Source organism: Elephantulus edwardii, unplaced genomic scaffold (assembly GCF_000299155.1).
Source record: "Elephantulus edwardii isolate Elephantulus edwardi_28Jun2011 unplaced genomic scaffold, EleEdw1.0 scaffold00184, whole genome shotgun sequence".
Classification (NCBI taxonomy): Eukaryota; Metazoa; Chordata; class Mammalia; order Macroscelidea; family Macroscelididae; genus Elephantulus; species Elephantulus edwardii.
Genome location: NW_006399934.1, coordinates 3,393,104 through 3,411,055, shown reverse-complemented (window position 1 = coordinate 3,411,055; position 17,952 = coordinate 3,393,104). Strand labels below are relative to the sequence as shown.

The 17,952-nt window shown below is 42.9% G+C and overlaps 1 protein-coding gene across 1 annotated transcript in view; it reads right to left on the bottom strand.

Annotated features, from left to right (window-relative positions):
• Positions 1–12,375, bottom strand: part of DHX16 (DEAH (Asp-Glu-Ala-His) box polypeptide 16) — a 21,296-nt gene extending 8,921 nt beyond the window's left edge. The window contains exons 1-12 of the mRNA XM_006896220.1: positions 12,145–12,375; positions 10,386–10,630; positions 10,133–10,295; positions 9,821–9,877; positions 3,172–3,426; positions 2,774–2,977; positions 2,499–2,690; positions 1,697–1,807; positions 1,455–1,570; positions 687–897; positions 426–524; positions 184–336 (exon numbers count right to left, since the gene is read on the bottom strand). Coding sequence (XP_006896282.1) covers positions 184–336; positions 426–524; positions 687–897; positions 1,455–1,570; positions 1,697–1,807; positions 2,499–2,690; positions 2,774–2,977; positions 3,172–3,426; positions 9,821–9,877; positions 10,133–10,295; positions 10,386–10,630; positions 12,145–12,351 — 2,013 coding nt within the window. The 5' untranslated portion in view covers positions 12,352–12,375. The remainder of the gene's footprint in view (positions 1–183; positions 337–425; positions 525–686; positions 898–1,454; positions 1,571–1,696; positions 1,808–2,498; positions 2,691–2,773; positions 2,978–3,171; positions 3,427–9,820; positions 9,878–10,132; positions 10,296–10,385; positions 10,631–12,144) is intronic.
• Between the last annotated feature and the right edge of the window lie 5,577 nt (positions 12,376–17,952).

The following is a 17,952-nucleotide window of genomic DNA, read 5'->3' as shown; positions in this document are numbered from 1 at the left end:
TGTTGTGCATAGGGTCGCTATGAGTCGGAAATGACTCGATGGCATATAACAACAACAACCTCAGCTCCTGAGACCAGGAATTTACTTACCCAACGTGTAACTGCCACAGTGGGACACTGCCTACTAGGTTTTTTCCTACTAACAGTGTGAATTAGGGGTGAGGAGTAGGTTTCTCCAACTAACCTTTCGTGCTCCTGGGGGTGTGGGCTGGAAGATCCGAGCCTGCATGTCAGAGGGCAGGTTGGCATAAATGGGCAGCACTAGAAGCTCCCGGATTTTGGAGCCCAGTCGGCGGCAGCGATCCTGGAGCATCTCACAGGCAGCTTCAATCTCCTCCTAGATCGGGATAGAGCACAGGGTCCCAGTCACAGAGGGCTGACATGCTGGCCCTCTCTTCCCCTGGGATCACCTCCCACATCATGCACCTGTCCAGTCAGGAACACGAGGATATCCCCGGGTGGCTGGGTAACGTGGATCTGCAGCACAGATACCACACAAGCTTCCAGGTAGTCAGCCTCTGGAGCCTGAGGGGAAAACAGACAGATGAAATAACAGGAGGTCAACCCTCCTAGGCAAACTTTTTCTCTCCTCCCAGCACAATGTACATTCTACCCCAGGTACCCTCTGAACTCTCGATTTCTCCTTTCACTGCCTCTGACTGAAAGTCATTCTGCCTGAGAGGGTACCTTGGTATAGAAGATGTCGACTGGAAACCTGCGTCCGGGAATTCGGAAGACAGGAGCATCATCAAAGAAGGTAGAAAAGCGGGCTGTGTCCAGTGTAGCTGAAGCCACCAACACTTTAAGCTCCGGCCGAAAGCGAGCCACATCTTTGATCAATCCAAAGAGAATGTCTGTGTGCAAGGTCCGTTCATGAGCCTCATCCACCATCACCACACTGGGGAAGGAATGGAGGGAGCAGTGAGAAGAGCATGGGGTAGTGCATGCCTGGATATCTAAGGCCCCTGGATGAGACAAGGAGGGTAGAATCCAGCTGGCTCTTTGCTCCCAGTCGTCTCCCAAAGGTGAGTAAGAGGGCTCCAGGAAGAAGCCAACTATTCCTTATCACAATTCTATAGTACTGACACACAATTAGAGAATGCTAGAACCTGCACTCTGTAGTCCAGTCTTGGCAGACAAAAGCAGCCATGCTCTGGAGGGTGGGAGCCAAGGCAGACCAGACACCCTCCAGGACCTGTCAGAGCCAGTAGCTATTCTTGCCAGAGAAAGCAGGAGAGACGCTTGCTGCATCTCTTCCACCTGTTCTTTCTCTTTAGTACCTAGAGATCTAGTTCTAGGACTATTTGAACCATAAAAACTCTAGAATTGATGAGTCAATCAGAGGACAATGAGAAGAAATGGGAGAAAGGCCAAGGAGTAGAGGAGACCCAAGAAGGCAGTGGGGGACTGACCAGTAGGCCAGGGGAGAAGATGAATGGAAGGTCTTGTGCATACCTGTAACTTGCGAGGTCTGGCTCAGAGAGGAACTCCCGGAGCAGCATTCCGTCTGTCATGTAGCGGAGAACAGTTCGCTCTGATGTACAGTCCTCAAAACGGATGCTGTAGCCAACCTGATCAAGGAACCATTAGTAACTGAACATGAACTGGTGGTCCCAGCAGGGAACAGGGGACCAGAGGATGAGGCACCTTAAGGGCAGTGTGGGCTCCCCCTCCATTCAGTCTCCCAAGGGTCTTACCTCATTCCCAAGCTTCACGCCCATCTCCCGGGCCACACGGGCTGCCACACTCATGGCTGCCACCCTCCGGGGCTGGGTGCAGGCAATCTTCATGCCCTTGTTTGTGTAACCCTGAATGACAAGAAAAGAAGAAAAGGTTGTCTCTTTGCTAAAAGAAATACCAACTTTAGGACCAAAGTAATTCATAGAAAGATGTTATTTATAAAAGCAGATCAGAGAAAGAAAAAAGGAAAGAATAAACAGAAACCAAAGACCAGACAAGAAGAATGACAGGCAAAACTACAATAGACTCAGGACCTGCCCAGCCCCAAAGTTTCAGCCCTTTGGGTGATCAAGTTTAAGATTCAGCTAGGTTGCGGCTGGAAGAAGATAAATCAGCTGAGGAAAACCAGACATGATGGTGAATAAAAGTAGGAAAGAAATCCTTTACATTCTCATTCTTTAGTTCCTGCAGAGGAATGCAGGGTTAGTTGTTTCTAGGGTAGAGTATAGAAGAGGTAAACATTCTGTTTGTGTCTGTCTGTCTGACACATACAGAAACAGACAGAGATATACACAACTTTCAGCTACCATGTACCTATGTACTGAATGCCCACCCAGCATGGACACTGTAGGAGTTGAGACTTAGAAATATAGAAAGCAAAAAAGAAATATAGAAAGCATGGTCCTTATTCTTAAAAGCCTCACAATTTAGTGGAAAAGACAATGAAATGGTTAGTCAACTATTATACATGAAGAAGTCTGATGGGATTGTGCTTGTCAACACATGACCCAGCAGGCCAGGTGGGATGGATTAGCATACCTCCTCAAAGAGGTACTGTGGAATTTGGGTGGTCTTCCCTGAGCCTGTCTCGCCTTCAATGATGAGGACCTGATGATTAGCAATTGCAGCCAGAAGCTCCTCTCGGAACGGAAACACAGGGAGACTTTGACGGACAGCCTGGATTGACTCCTTCTGCTGGGCTTGAGTTTGAGAAGGTGGAGCTAATGGCTCCTGAGGAATGAAAAAGAGGGTGACTGTGGTAGGGTTAGCTTCAGACCATCCTCAGAACATGCCTAGAGCTCCACTTCTCTTACCTCATCGCCCTGGAGCTGAGTGGCCCGGACAAACTCGATGGTTTCCTCCTCCTCCAGCACCAGCTGATACTTGGGCTCCTGAGCAGCAGCATCTCGAGCCCCAAACTTCAGAGACGCAGCTCCTAGCCGAGCTTCCTCCCAGCGCCGCTGCTCCTCCCCAGGGGCGCTGGATTCCTCCTCAACCAGATCCACAGCTTTCGCTGGCTATGAAGAAAGGTGGCATGTGACGTTCAAAGGCTGATAATGCCCTCTCTGCCCAGTCCACAACTTCCCAGTCACTACTCTTGTTCACTGGGAACAGTGAGACAGGGAAAGGACTGATGACACACTGCTCAGCCCTGACGCCTTCCCTTCCCTCACCTTGGGGGCCAAGGCGGAAGCTTACCACCTTCACTCACCTGTCCTCGGGTTTCCTCAGGCATGTGGTAGCGGTTTGTGGCCTCTAGCTTCTCCTGCTCCCCAGCTGCCCGGTACTCTCGAGCCAGGTCTCGCACTCGCCGCTTGTACTTGAGTTCTCGCCGCTCATGCCGGCTCAACTCCACATCTCCAAAAAGATATTCCTCATCGGCCAGCTCTGCCTCCAGGTCCTCAAGTTTCTCTCGTTCTCGTTTGGCCAGATACTCTCGTCGGGATTTCTTCCGCAGCTCAGGAACCTGGGTCAGAAAAAGAGAGTCAAATTCTCATCTGCTGGAGCAGTAATCCCTTTCCTTACTTATCCCTAAGACTGACAAATTTCTTGAGGGTCTAAAGATGTGCCTTTCCCTTCTTCTACAATGCACAAAATGACTTAGGGTATACCCAAAGATGGGTTTCTTTGGAATGCCGTAAGCTGTGGAATCCAACTCAAAGGTCTTTCTGGTCACTGTCACCACCTTTTTCAGCACACAATATTATTTTAGTTTTTCTTTTACTATTTTATTCTATATTATTGAAAAATATGGACTTGGTGACAGAAATGAGGCTAGAGATCAAATTATGGAATTCTGTATCGTTTACTCATTGCAAATAACTTTAATGAGACTGATGAAATCTGTGGAAAGATCTGACTGAGAAGTTCAGTAACAGCAGTCAAAACAAGGCCAGGAGCTGACTGTGGAACACATCTTCAATTACCCATGTGTAGGTTCAAGTTAAAGATGAAGATAATTAAAACAAGTCCATGATAACTAAAATATCATCTTGAGATTATCCCACCTGAATTTAAAAACCATCTCAAGAACAGATTTGATACACTGAACACATATGACTAAAGACCACATGAGCTATGGGATGGCATCAAAGATACTATCCATGAAGAAAGCAAAAGGTCATTATGAAGACAGGTAAGAAAGAAAAGACCAAAACAGATGTCAGAAGAGACTCTGAAAATTGCACTAAGAATGTAAAGAAACCAATACAAAGGGAAGAAATGCTCGTCAAAGAGATTTAAAAAAGATTTCAAAGAGTAGCTTGGGAAAACATAGCAAGGTATTATAACCAGAAAAACATGCTTGGCATTTCTTTTTTTTTTTTTTTGTTTCCATAAGAGGTCATGTTATTTTATTGTTTTAAATAGTAAGTGCTCAATTAAATACGCTTGGCATTTCTTAAGCTAAGAGAACTGAGGAACAAATTCAAGCCTCCAGCTGCAATACTGAAGGATTTATGGGTCAAATCATGAATGATGCAGGAAGCATCTAAAGAAGACAGATGGAATACACATAGTCATTGTACCAAAAAGAACTGGTTGACACTAAAACACAGAAAAGGGCAAGGTTCAATTGTACACAGGATCACTATGAATCAAAGTCAATTTGATGGCATATAACAATTCTTTATTCAAGTTACTTAAAATAAGAACAACAAAGACTGATACCAATATTTAAAAGCACAACTCTCAAAGTGAAAAAAAGACAAAGAAAGCACCAGTGGTATCAACTGCAGGCAATTTCTGTCCCAGTTATAGGTCTTTCATCTTAAACTCAATGGATATAGTCTGGGAAGGGTTAAACATAAATTATATAAAAAAGTGGAATTAGAGCATCGCTTCAGTAAGGCAAATTATAACAATTAGGGACATCTGCAATCTCAAAACAATGAGGTTTGAATCCACCAGCTGCTCAAAATAAATGGGCAATCTTCCCTGTGATTTACTGCCCCTGAAAAACCTATCAGAGGGTCAGCTAGGAGTCAGTTCTGAGTTAACAGCACACAACAACAACCTAAAGTGCTGAAGACCAAGGATGGTTTAACAACTAAGGTACACCTGCTCTAACATTGTATTTGCAATTACATCTGCAATTGCATCTGCAAGCTGGACAATGAATAAGGAAAACTGAAGATACCTTGAATTATGGGCTAGAGAAGAGTACTGAATACCATGAACTGCCAAATGAACAAGTAAATCCATGCTGGGAAAAAGTAAAGCCAGTGTGCTCCTTAGCGGCAACGATTTTAAGACTTTCTCTCATATACTTTAAGCATGCTGCGAGAAGGTAGCAGTCTCTGGAGAAGGACATCTTATTTGAAAGGTAGAGCATCAGGGAAAGAGAGGAAGACCCTCAAAAGGAGAGGAACTGACACACTGAGTGCAACAATGAGTTGAGCAGGTTAGACACTGAGGATAGCACAGGATTGGACAAGGTTTAAATCTGCTGTACAGAGAGTTGCTATGAGTTGGAATAGAAACAAAACCCCTTAACAACAGTAGCAACATATGCATGTGAAAGTTAAACAATGAATAAGAAAGAATGGAGAAGAATACCCTTAAACCGTGATGCTGGCAAAAAATACTCAACATACAATGAATTACCAAAACAACTAAGCAATAGATCTTGAAAGAAGTGCAGCCAGAATGCTCCCTAGAGGCACATTCTTGGACATGTTAGAAGGAGGGGCAAAATCCTGGAAAGGGACATCATGTTTGGTAAAGCAGCAGGCCAGCAAGATAGAAAAGACAGATGGGGAGAGCTCTGGTGGCCTAGTGGCAAGAAGCTGCACTGCAATCCCAGAGGTATATGGTTTGAATCCACGAGATGCCCTACTGGAGAAGGAGGGACAATCTCCTCCTGTACCAGTCAGATCTGCTTTGACAGTACACACACAAAAATAATAAAAAATAAAAAAAGACAGATGGATGTCTTTTAAAAAAATACAAAAACATCAAAGTACTCTGAGTACCAAAAAGAATAATGGTAAGAGACTAAAATATCCAGAAATTAAAAATCCACAAATCTTCATAGACACATAATGAGAATGAAGGGGGGAGAAGCTCATTTGTCATCATGAAATACCTGTTTTTACCAAATTCCTTACCCAAAAGATGCTAATTAAACATTTGTCCTTGAAAATAACCCTAACCAATCATTTACCCTTTATTTTAAAAAGTAATTGATATTTTCCATAGTTGTTGAAGAAAAGCTCCTCTGAATAAAAAAATGCTAGCCAAACTGAATGGTTATTTAAAATACAACTACTAGCCTTGACTCTATTGGAACAAAAGAGAAAGAAGAACATCAAGGATTCAGAAAACAGTCTATAGAACTAGTAGTCTATACAAACCACAGCCTTATCTACTCTGAGACAAGAAGAACCAGATGGTACCCAACTACAACTATGGACCCTTCTGATTAGAGCCACGAGAGATAAATCCTGATAGAATGGGTGAGAAATGTAGGGCAGACTTCAAACTCTTAAAACAGTCCAGATTTATTAGACCAGTGGAGACTAGAGGAGTTCCCAAGACTTGCTGCTCTGAGGTACTCTTTAAATCTTGAACCAAAACAATCCCCTAAAATCATCTTTTAAAAGAGATTGATATGAAAGTATTAGACAACTGGAGAAATGTTATAGAAACATTAAAATTAAACAAATGAAAAGGGGTATTCTTGGAAAAAAATACTAGCAGTATTTTGGAAGCAAAAGAGTCTTTGAAGAAATCATAGAACTTTGTATAGAACTGATGCCTGGGCACACTTATAACCAAACAAAAAAAAACATCTAAAAAGAAAATAAACTTGTGTTAAAAACAACACCACTTTTTTTTTTTATTTTATACTGGCTTATTTACAAGGTTCAAATACATTGTTTTTCCACACTAGATCTTTTAGCTAAGTATTAGCTCATAAATAATACTGCTCCTACGGGAGCTCTGGTGGCCTAGTGGCAAGAAGCTGCACTGCAATCCCAGAGAAGCAAGGTTCAAATTCACCAGATGGTCTGCTGCATGAGAGAAATCTCCTCCTGTACCAGTCAGATCGGATTTGACAGTACACACACACAAAAATAATAATTTTCTTTTTTTAAAAAGGATACTGCTCCTGAGCAATGAGTTTTTTAAAAAAGAAAGAAAATCTAAAGGAGACCAAATGGTCACAAAATAAAGATGAGAAGGTGAGGGAGCAGAGAAACGGGAGAACTGGAACTGGCAAAACCAGAATGAAAGGAATGAGAATGATGACACACTGTGTCACTGGTATCGTTAGATAAATTGTATGGAAATGACTATATGGAACTTAAATGTAAGTTTATACCTTAATCACCGTATTATTAAAAAAAAATTCTAGCTAATATCATTCCGGATTCCTAAAAAAAAAAAAAGTCACTGACACGAAAAGAACCAGCAATGGTTTTTCAAACCACTAGATGAAAGGCTGCTGGCAGCAGGGACTTGTGTATTAACATGTATACACTAGATAGGACATATCCCTGATGGGACAGAATGAAAAGTACACATGAGCACTCAAGCGGTGTTTCTAGTGCCGTTTACTCTGAGTAAAGGCAAACTAGTCTCAATTTCCAGCATAAAGGCTTAAAGGAAACACAAGTCATAGAAGAACGTAATACCATAAGATAAAGATCAGACAAGGCTAGAATGTAGGGCACTGGTACAAATGACAAAGAGAAACAAGAACAAAATAAATTTAAGAGGACTAGGAACCAAATGCAATGAGTGAACCGTGACTGGATTTTAATTTGGAAAAAGTAGCTAAATAGACATTTTGGAATAATTGGCAAAATTTTCTTGTGGATAGATTCTGAGTTGACAGGTGCGACAACTGATAGCATGGATTTGGAGAAGAATGTCTTCTCCTAGGAAATACATGCTAACATATTTAAGAGATAAAATGCCATAATATCCGTGACTCTTAATTCACTGCCACTGAGTCGATTTCTACTCAGCAACCTTCCCTCAGTTTTCAGAGTATGTAAATATTTTTTTTTAATTTAAGTGTGTGTGTGTGTGTGTGTGTGTGTACCATCAAATCAGATCTGACTGGTATAGGAGAAGATTGCCCCTCCTTCCTTGGCAGAGCATCTGGTGTATTTGAACCATGTGCCTCTGGCATTGCAGTGCAGCTTCTTGCCACTAGGCCACCAGAGCTCTCCGGAGTATGTAAATCTTAACAGAAGGAGTTCGCTCATCTTTCTCTTTCAGAGTCTCTGGTAGATTTAAGGCACTGGAGATGCTAGACCTTCAGTTGGCAGCATAACACAGTACAGACTACACCATCAGAGCTCCTTATAATGCCTTTAAATGATTAAAAACCACACAAACCCACATTTACACAAACACAGCAATACTCCACATTATTAGTTATTTTAGTCTCTATTAGTTGATTAGTCTAGATGAATGCTCATTAAACTAGTCTCTCTGCTATGAAATTTTTCACAATTGCAAAAGAAACAAAAAATTATTGTGAATGAAAACATTGTAACATTGAGAGATGTCACAAGTCTTTGACTACAGTCATTTTGTCAGTTGAAACAGATGGATTGGTGAGGAGAGACTCTAAGGGTCTCTAGACCCTTTTTTAAAATAACTTTTTTTTCCATTGTTGAATATTTTCTTCCTCCTACCCCACTCCACCTCACAATGCACCCTTATCCCAGATGGCTGTTCATATATATAATTGCTAATCATATATATATTCCTTTCAGACAGTTCTTCCCCTCATCTGTCCTAACAGTGTTCATTAGAACTATCCACTCTTTTCCCATTCTCTCTCCATTCCCCCCATTCTGGTCCTGCTTATAAAAGCAGTGTTATGCTGTGTTTGTCCTTTTGTGACTAAAATATTGTGACTCAGCTTAACGTCCTGCAGGCTTCCCCATGTTGTGTCATGTTTTACAAGTTCACTGTTTTTCATTGTTGCATGATACATAATATTTCACTGTGTGAATATACCATTGTTTTTCTATCCATTCATTTGTTGATGGGTTTAGAAGCAGTTTTTAAGGTTCAATGATTCTCAAAATTCTACTAAATCCAAATGTGATCTTACTTAGGAAATCAGATTTTGGGAAATTGTGTACTACACCTAGATTCCTACCAGAAAAATCTGGTTCATAAATTATGAGGAGCTCTGTTGCCATCTAGTGAAAAGACCAACTCAGGAAGTCACAGAGAGATCACAACGCTACTTTGGGAGGATGGTAGTACAGGAATTAATTGCTGGAAAGGTTTTCTAAGATGGGGTGGTTAGCACATCCCTCAAGTGTCGAGACAGTGGCTCTGCCCTTACCCTCCTGCCACCTCTTGACATTACGGCAACTGTCTTTTGATTATTTATCATTAAGTTTCAGGACAGGAAAGGCTCATTATCTCCGTAATCTCTCTTTCTCATTGCTGCTGAGTTGGAACCAAATCATAGCTAACCATCCAGCGGGTTTTCAGAAGCTATAAATCACATGGGAGGAGATGGTCCATCTTTCTCCAGAGGAGCAGTTGGTAAGCTGGAACCACCTGTCTATGAGTTAACAGAATAACCCCTAACCCTAGACTATTTGAGCTCCCTAATACACAGAGAGATTTGATCCTAAAGAGTCAAGAAAGGTTGATGGGCAGCTCCCATCCACAATTCCTCTCCTCTGCAACTTAATTCCATCCTATGGCCTTCATCAAGTCCTTCCATGTTCAACTGGCTCTCGTCAAACTCCACCCCCTAGAAACTTGATCTAGCAAATTCCACTGCACTTCCTTTGTATTCTTTCTCCTCCCTCAATTTTCTCAACACAAAATATCTCCTTTGGTTTTCCAATGTTGGCTTCCTGGGCCTTGGGACTCACCATGGCTTTCCGGTCTTCCTCAGCCATCTTAAGACGCTTTTGAGCCTCTTCATAAGCCTAGAAGAAATCAGGAGTAGAAGGCTTTGAATTTGAGAAGCCTGCATACCCACAGCCATCCTACCTCTATCTGTCCTCAGTGAAGAATCACTGTAGTTGCCAGGTATGGGAGGGAGGTTCCTTTGCCAGAGGACCCAAAGATTAGCATCTTGTAGAGACAAACCCCAGTCTTCTCAACCTCTATGGAATGACACTCAACCTCAGAATTTAACCCATGGGTCTTCCTGTGGATTTACATAATGTTCTGGCTCCTACCTTCTTATCTGACCTTTCCAGGACATTGCGAGTACGATCCTTGTCACGCTGCCGAACTCGTTCTGCAAAGGCATCGCGTTCTTCCAGATCCTGAAGGCGCTCACGTTCTGTCCGCTCCCACTCATCCTCTGACTCTGGCTTCTCTGTTTGCTGTTTACTCTCCCTGCAGTCAGGCCCAGGAGAGTAATATAAGGTCATTTAGAAGGCCTGAATTCACATCATCCACCTTCACCAGTCTCTACTTTTAACTTACCCTTTCTTCTTTTCTTTCTGATAAGTCTCTTCTTCTTCCTCCTCTTCCTCTTCCTGGCGTTTCTTCCTGAGGTGTTTTCGTTTCTTACGCTTCTTCTGGAGGCTGCTCCCAGGCCTACTCACAGTCTCCTCGCTGCTTTCCTCACTGTCTTCCAGCAACCTGTAACATCGGTTCTTCTCTAGCAGGGCTCGGGCCTCTCGTTCAGCTACCCGGGCTGGCTTTTCTACCACTGCTTTCCGAGGAACCTGTCAGTAGAAGGGAAGAAAAGTGGGCATGAGCTACTTCTGATCTCTCTGCTCACCTACTTAGACCTATGATCTGTACCAGTTTCGCTTCCCTTTGAGGAATTACTTGATCTTAAACCAACCTTCACAATCTCTCTTTTCCATTACTTCACACCATATTCCTCAGCCCAAATGAAGCCCTTCAAATCTGATCATCATCTCAAGTTATTCATTTATTAAATATTTATTGAAGTCTGTTATGTGTCAAGTACTGTTCAAGGTACGAGGTGCAGAGAAATAAAAGTCAAAAATGCCTGCTTTCATGGAGCTGCTTCTCCTTGTGACAGACACATCTCTACTTCCTTCTACTTCAGCTGTCCATCTACTTTCTCCTGGCTGGGCCTCCCCAGTCAATGAGTTGTTTCTAAAAAAAATTCTGATAAGCTCTAAGGATTGTTTCGCAGAGACATCCCACATGCCCCGCACTTTATCAAACTCGATGGATACACTGGTTAACAGATACGGAGAGTTCCTACCCTCATATAAAGTACAATCTAATCTCTGTGAACATGCTAACCACTTTCGCTTTCTACAGAGCAGGTCTTAGCTGGTTGTTGTTGTTGTTATGTGCCGTGGAGTCGCTTGCAACTCTTAGCGACCCTATGTACAACAGCCCTAAACTCCGCTCTGTCCTGTGCCAATCACACTGTCTCTGACACTCCCATCCCAGTTATCCCAGTCATTGAATCAATCCACCTCATAGAGGGCCTTCCTCTCCTGCGCTGTCCCTCCACCCTCCCAAGCATGATGTCCCTCTCCAAGGACCGGTCTCTCCTCACAACACGTCCAAAGTATGTTAGACGGAGCCTCAGAACCCTTGCCTCCAAGGAGCCACCCGGTTTAACCCTTTTCAGGACAAATCTGTTTGTTTTCCTAGCAGTCCATGGTCTTCGCAATCACTTGTTATGCATCAGGGAGTTGGACAATGACCAAGGAGGATAGGAGAACTGATGCCTTTGAGCTGTGGTGCTGGAGAAGAGTACTGAGAATACCATGGACTTAGCTGGTAGGAATATAAAATGAAGGACACAGTCCTCTGCTACAGTAACTACTATTTACACCATGGATCCTCCCCTTCCCCCTGACAAATTCTAGGTGGTCTACGAGCCTCTTCTTCCAAAGAACTTTCTACACGTCACTTCTACGTTCTCCCACTCAAAGCGTGGTCAAGGGACTTGCAGCAAACGCCCCACTCCCCATCATTGAGCGTTTTTTATTAAATGCATATTCTAGTATGAGACTCTCTGTTTTACACAACTTCACTCAGACTCGTGTAACGAGGGCACTTAAAGCCCTCTCCTCGTAGCTGGACCTCCGGCCCTAGCCCTGGGGACCACGAACAAAGGATACACACTTGTGAACTAAATTCCCTGACTTTGATCCGCTTCACCAGTGAAACAGGAAGCTCCTCCCCTGCTCCACCCTCAGCTGTCACTGCTTGACCTGCCCCAGCCGCGATCCACTCCTCCCAGTACCTTGTCCCACAATCTCAGGGCAAAGTCCCGGGCTGGACCACTGAGATCTAGCGTGTCGGTGTCTCGCAGGCGCTGCACAAACTCCTCAGGCGAGGAGCAACGCTGAGCGGTGCCGATCAGGAACTGGGCTACGTGCCTCTCGCTCAGTCCCAGCACAGAGTGCAACTCGTCTTGAACCCAGCGTTCCAGCCCAGACGACGTCGTCATGGCGACCCCGCTTCCAGGCCCTGAAGCCTCCCGAGAGGCGGAATTGGAGCCTGTCCTGCTCCTAAGCTTTGACCCCTGAACTAAACTTCGAAAGTAGTTTCGGAGCCTAAACTCTGAAAAGAAGTCTACTTCGAGCCCCTCAATTCAGTTTCCCATAGACTCGAACCATCTTCCTTGAATTAGGACGCCGGAAGTAGGTCCTCTTATCCAGCCTACGCACTACGGTGGCCGAGCTAGTCCAAATATCGCGGAATCTTATCTGACGAGATTTGTCTTGTTCAGAGTGCTATGGTAAAACGCGGAATCTTGTCTGAAACCGTGTGAAGCACTTCCTCTTCTCGTATCCCCCCCAAGTCCACTCCACTATACGGCTTTCACTCTGGCCTTCTGTAATGACAAGAATACCCATTCATATGTCCCTTTTAAACAGTTCTCTTCCTCATCTGTTTCAATGGCATGTACATCATTTCTCCCCTCCTTTTCTGTCTTCCCTCAACCCTGATGTCACTCCTGTTTCACAACAGTGGCCCTATGCAATATTTGTCCTTTTGTGATTGAGATATTTCACTCAGTATAATGTTTTCCAGTGTCATCCATTTTTAATAATATTTCATGAGTTCCTTGTTTATCAAATGCTGCGTAGTATTCCATTGTGTGAATATACCAGGGCTTCTCTATCCATTCATTTGTTGATGGGCACGTGGGTTGTTTCCAGCTCTTTGCTATTGCGAACAAAGCTGCAATAAACATGGATGTGCATATATCTGCTTGGGTGGCAGTTTTGGTTTCTTTAGGGTAAATTCCCAGTAGTAGAATTGCTGGATCAAATTATATTTCTATTTACAACATTTTGAAAAAACACCATACAGCCTTCCATAGTGGTTGCACCATTTTACACTCCCACCTATTGAATAAGGGTTCCAGTTTCTCCACAACCTCGCCAGCATTTGATGTTTGCTGTTCTGTTAAATTTTTGCTGTTCTTACTTGGGTGAGATGATATCACATAATTGTTTTTATTTGCCTATCTCTTAGAGCTAGGGATTTTGAACATTTCTTCATGTTTGTTTGCCATGTGAATGTCTTGTTTGGTAAAGTGTCTGTTCATATCCTGTACCCATTTTTCAGTTGGGTTATTTGCTTTTATCTTGTTGTGGTGGAGTTTTGTTTTAACAGCAATAGTTTTTTTTGTTTGATTTTTTAAAATTTTTTATTATTATTATTTTGTGTGCGTGTACCGTCAAATCAGATCTGACTGGTACAGGAAGATATTGCTCCTCCTTCTCCAGCAGAGCATCTGGTGGATTCGAACCGTGTACCTCTGGGATTGCAGTGCAGCTTCTTGCCACTAAGCCACCAGAGCTCCCCACAGCAATAGTTTTTAATGTGAGGTGTCTACTACACATTCCACATCGTGGTGGATCGCCATTTTTAGGTATGGGAACAAATATGTATCCCTTCCAGTCAGTTGGGCAGGCCTCCCAAATTTCTTGGCACAAAGCGGCAAGCAAGTTCAGGGCTGCATCTGTTTGTTGAAACACGTCTATATCCTCTCTCTATAGAGATTCAATTTGTATGCAGAGCAAATCTTCAAGATGCTGTACTTTATGAAAAGAATATGGCATCAGATTCAGAGAAAGACTCATCAACAAACTGCATTATGCAGATGATACAGCTTTACCTGCAAAAAAACCAGGAGGACTTGAGATGGTTACTGCAGAAGATCAAGAACTACAACTTTCTATATGGATTACATCTCAACATTAAGGAAATAAAAATCCTCACCACTGTGTTGATAGGCAATGTCATGGCAGATGGAGAGAATACTCAAGTTGTTAATGATTTCATCTTACTTGAATCCACAATAACACCTTTGGGCCAGAAGTCAAGAAATCAAAAGACATGTTGCTTTTGGAAAATTGCTGTCAAGGATCTCTCCAAGCTGCTGAGGAGCAATGATATCAGTTGGAAAATGAGGCTGTAACTGATTAGAGTCATTGTCTTTCAAATTAGTTTTATCTATAAGTTAGAAAATAAGGATGACTGATGGCATTTGTTGGCCACAGGGAAAATCCCTGAAGGTTTGTGTTTGCAGTTGTTGTTAGGTGCCATCAAGTAAGTACAACTCATAGTGACCCTATGGACATTAGTTTGAATCCTGACATATACTATGCCATCCTCACAATTTCTCACATGCCTGAGCCCATTGCTGAAATCACTGTGTCAATCATCTGTTGAAAATCTTCTTCTCTTTCCCTGTCCCTCCACCCTTCCAAGAATTATGTCCCTCTTCAAGGAATAGCCTCCCCTAGCAAGATGCCCAAAGTATGTGAGACAAAACTTCACCATCCTTGCCTCCAAGAGCACTCTGGCTATACCTTCTACAAGACATATCTGTTTGTTTATTTGGCAGTCTATGGGATAATCAGTACTCATCTTCAAAACCAAAACGCAAAGTCATCAATTCTTCTTCTTTTATCCTTATTTATTGTCTAGCTCTCTAATACATAGAAAGTCATTTTAAAGACCATGGCCTGAATCAGGAGCACATTAGTACTCAAACTAACATCACTGCTCCTCAGTAATTTGGAGAAGTACCTGACTACAGACTTTCCCAGTACAATATGTTCCGTGCTCTTCAAAATACTAATACCAAATATATTGATTATGGCTCCAAGTAAGATGAAGTTGTTGACAGTTTCAATCAGTGGTGAGGATTTTTGAATTCTCGACGTTATGCAGTAAGTGCTTCAAGCCCTCCTCACTTTCAGCAAGCAAAGCTATTCCATCTGTGTAGCTAAGATCATTGATGAGTCTTCCTCCAATCCTAATACCACATTCCTCCTCATAGAGTTCAGCTTCTTGAATAATTTTTCTAATATACAGTCTGAATATGCATTCTTAATTTTTTAAATAATATTTTTATTGGGAAAAACATATTGGGGGTACAAGGAGGTGAGGGTTGGGGGCAGAAGGGTGAGGATGGGACAGGATGCAGTTGCAGAGCTGCACAGTTTGGTCGGTGGGGGGAGCAGGTGAAGGAAATGATGAGGGTCCAGTGGGGACCAGATGCTACAGAGGAATGACAAGCATTTTCCAATAGTAATTAAACCAACTGTCTTATTGATTTGGGAATTGGATGCCAACTCTCTGGCTTCTTCATACTGAACAGGGGCGTAGATATAAAGAGGGGAAGGGAAGATGCTTTGTCACCTTACTGGTGGTCTTGGGTTACAGCTGCTTGCCTTCTTGCTCCTGAGGGCCGCGACGGTTTGCCCCGAGCCGGGGGCCAAGTGCAGCCCACCCCAGGCAGAAGGCCACGACGGCTCACCCCAGGCAGAGGGCCAAGGGCAGCCCACCCTGGGCAGAGGGCCATGATGGCTCACCCCAGGCAGAGGGCCGCGACGGCTGAAGTAGTCTTTTTTTAAAAAAAGAAGAAGAAAAAGTGTGTGTGTGTGTGTGTGTGTGTGTACCGTCAAATTGGATCTGACCGGTACAGGAGCCTGCCCCTCCTTCTCCAGCAGAGCATGAAGTAGAGTGTCGGTTTTTTTTCCCCTCCAAGTGCCTGTCGGGGCCTGGGTTTCAGCTGTCCACACCACAGCAGTGGGCAACGAGCTTAAAGCCCCTGATGGCTCTGGGCGCTGACTCTCACCAGTGGCTATGGATGAAGTCACAGGCGATTTTCAGCCAGCGCTGGGCATTCTTAATTTTAAATCATTTAAATTTCCTTTGTTCTGTTCACACACCAGCCTCTTGGTTTAGGTGTATGTTTTGCATGAGCACAAGTAAGGTTTTTGGAATTCGCATTCTTCTTAGTATTAGCCATAGTTTGTTATGACCCACACAATGAAAGACCTTTCCAGAGTCAATAAAAAAAATAGACATCTTCGTGGTATTCTCTGCTTTAGCCAGGATCCACCTGACATCACCAATGATATCCCTGGTGCCACACCCTCTTCTAAATCTAGCTTGAACTTGTGGCAGTTCTCTATGTACGGTTCTAGGTGTTTTTGAATGATCTTTAGCAGTGTTTTGCTTGCAAGTGATATTAATAATATTGTTTAATAATTTTCACGTTCTGATGGATCACCTTTGGCTACTAAGCCAAAGACATTCCTCTAGGTCATATAGCCCTGGTGTACAAGTTGCCATACCATGGTCACTTTTGGTTGCTGTGAGGCTGAACACTGTGACACTGATGTGTCAAACGTGTTAATTGTTGGCTACCCAATGCGGACAGAGATTGGGGTGGAGCTCCCCGATTAAAACAAGCTTGGAAGGAGGAGTGGCATCCACTTGCATAATAGCTTGCCTCTGGAAACCCTATGAACCTGGAGAGAGGATGAAAGGCACCCATGCATCGAGGACTCTCCTTCAAAGGGTTGCTATGAGTCGCCTGTGACTCGACGGCACTTAACAACAACAACAATTTTCACATTCTGATGGATCACCTTTCTTTGGAATGGGAATAAAAATGGGTCTCTTCAGTCAGTAGGCCAGGTAGCTGTTCTTCAAATTTCTTAGCATTGACTGGTGAGCATGTCTAGGGCTGCATCTTTTATTTGAAACATGTCAGTGGTATCTCATTTATTTCTGGGACCTTATTTTTTTACCAGTGCCTTCAGTGCAGCTCACACTTCTTCTTTAATTACCTTATTCTAGGCATTAGTGATATGAGATGGACTAGCTTTGGCCACTTTATATTGGAAAAGTACATTGTATACTATGCCAGGAATGAAAGACAGAAAAATAATGGTGTTGCATTCAGAGTTAAAAAGACAATTTCAAGTTCTGTCCTGAAGTATATTGTGAATGATAGGATATTATCCATGGCAGGCGACTTGATGGCACACAACAACAACAACACAAGGAAGACCTGATAATAGGATCATTATTAAAATATATGCACCAACAGTTAAAGCCAAAGAGAAGGAAATTGAAAATTTTAACTAAAATTAACTAAAAGTCCAAAGTTGACCAAACACAAAACCAAGGTGTGTTAATGATAACTGGGGACTAGAATGCAAAAGTTGTAAACAATGAAGAGGGAACAAGACCAGAAATAGAATAATCAAATTTTGTATGTTTAATGATTTATTCATCGCAATAACTTTTATTTAAAAAAAAAGTGGCAGCTTTACACATGAACCAAGACAGATTTACCACATCTGTGGAAGGACATCTTGGAGAAGTTCAGTATCAGCAGTAAAAAATCAGGCCAGGGGCAGACTGTGGAACAAACCATCAATTACTCATGTGCAGGTTCAAATTGAGGCTGAAGAAAATCAAAACCAGTCTTCAAGAACCAAAATATGATCTTGGATCTATTTTACCTGAATTTAAAAATCATCTTAAGAATAGGTTTGATGCATTGAACACAGATGATCAAATACCCGATGAATTGTAAGGTAAGATCAAGAATATATGAAGAGGTGAGCTCTGGTGGCCTAGTGGCAAGAAGCTGCACTGCAATCCCAGAGGTGTGTGATTTGAATACACTAGATAGCTAGAGCAGGAGGGAAAATCTCCTGTACCAGTCAGATCAGATTTGACAGTACACACACACACACACACACACACACACACACACACACACACACAC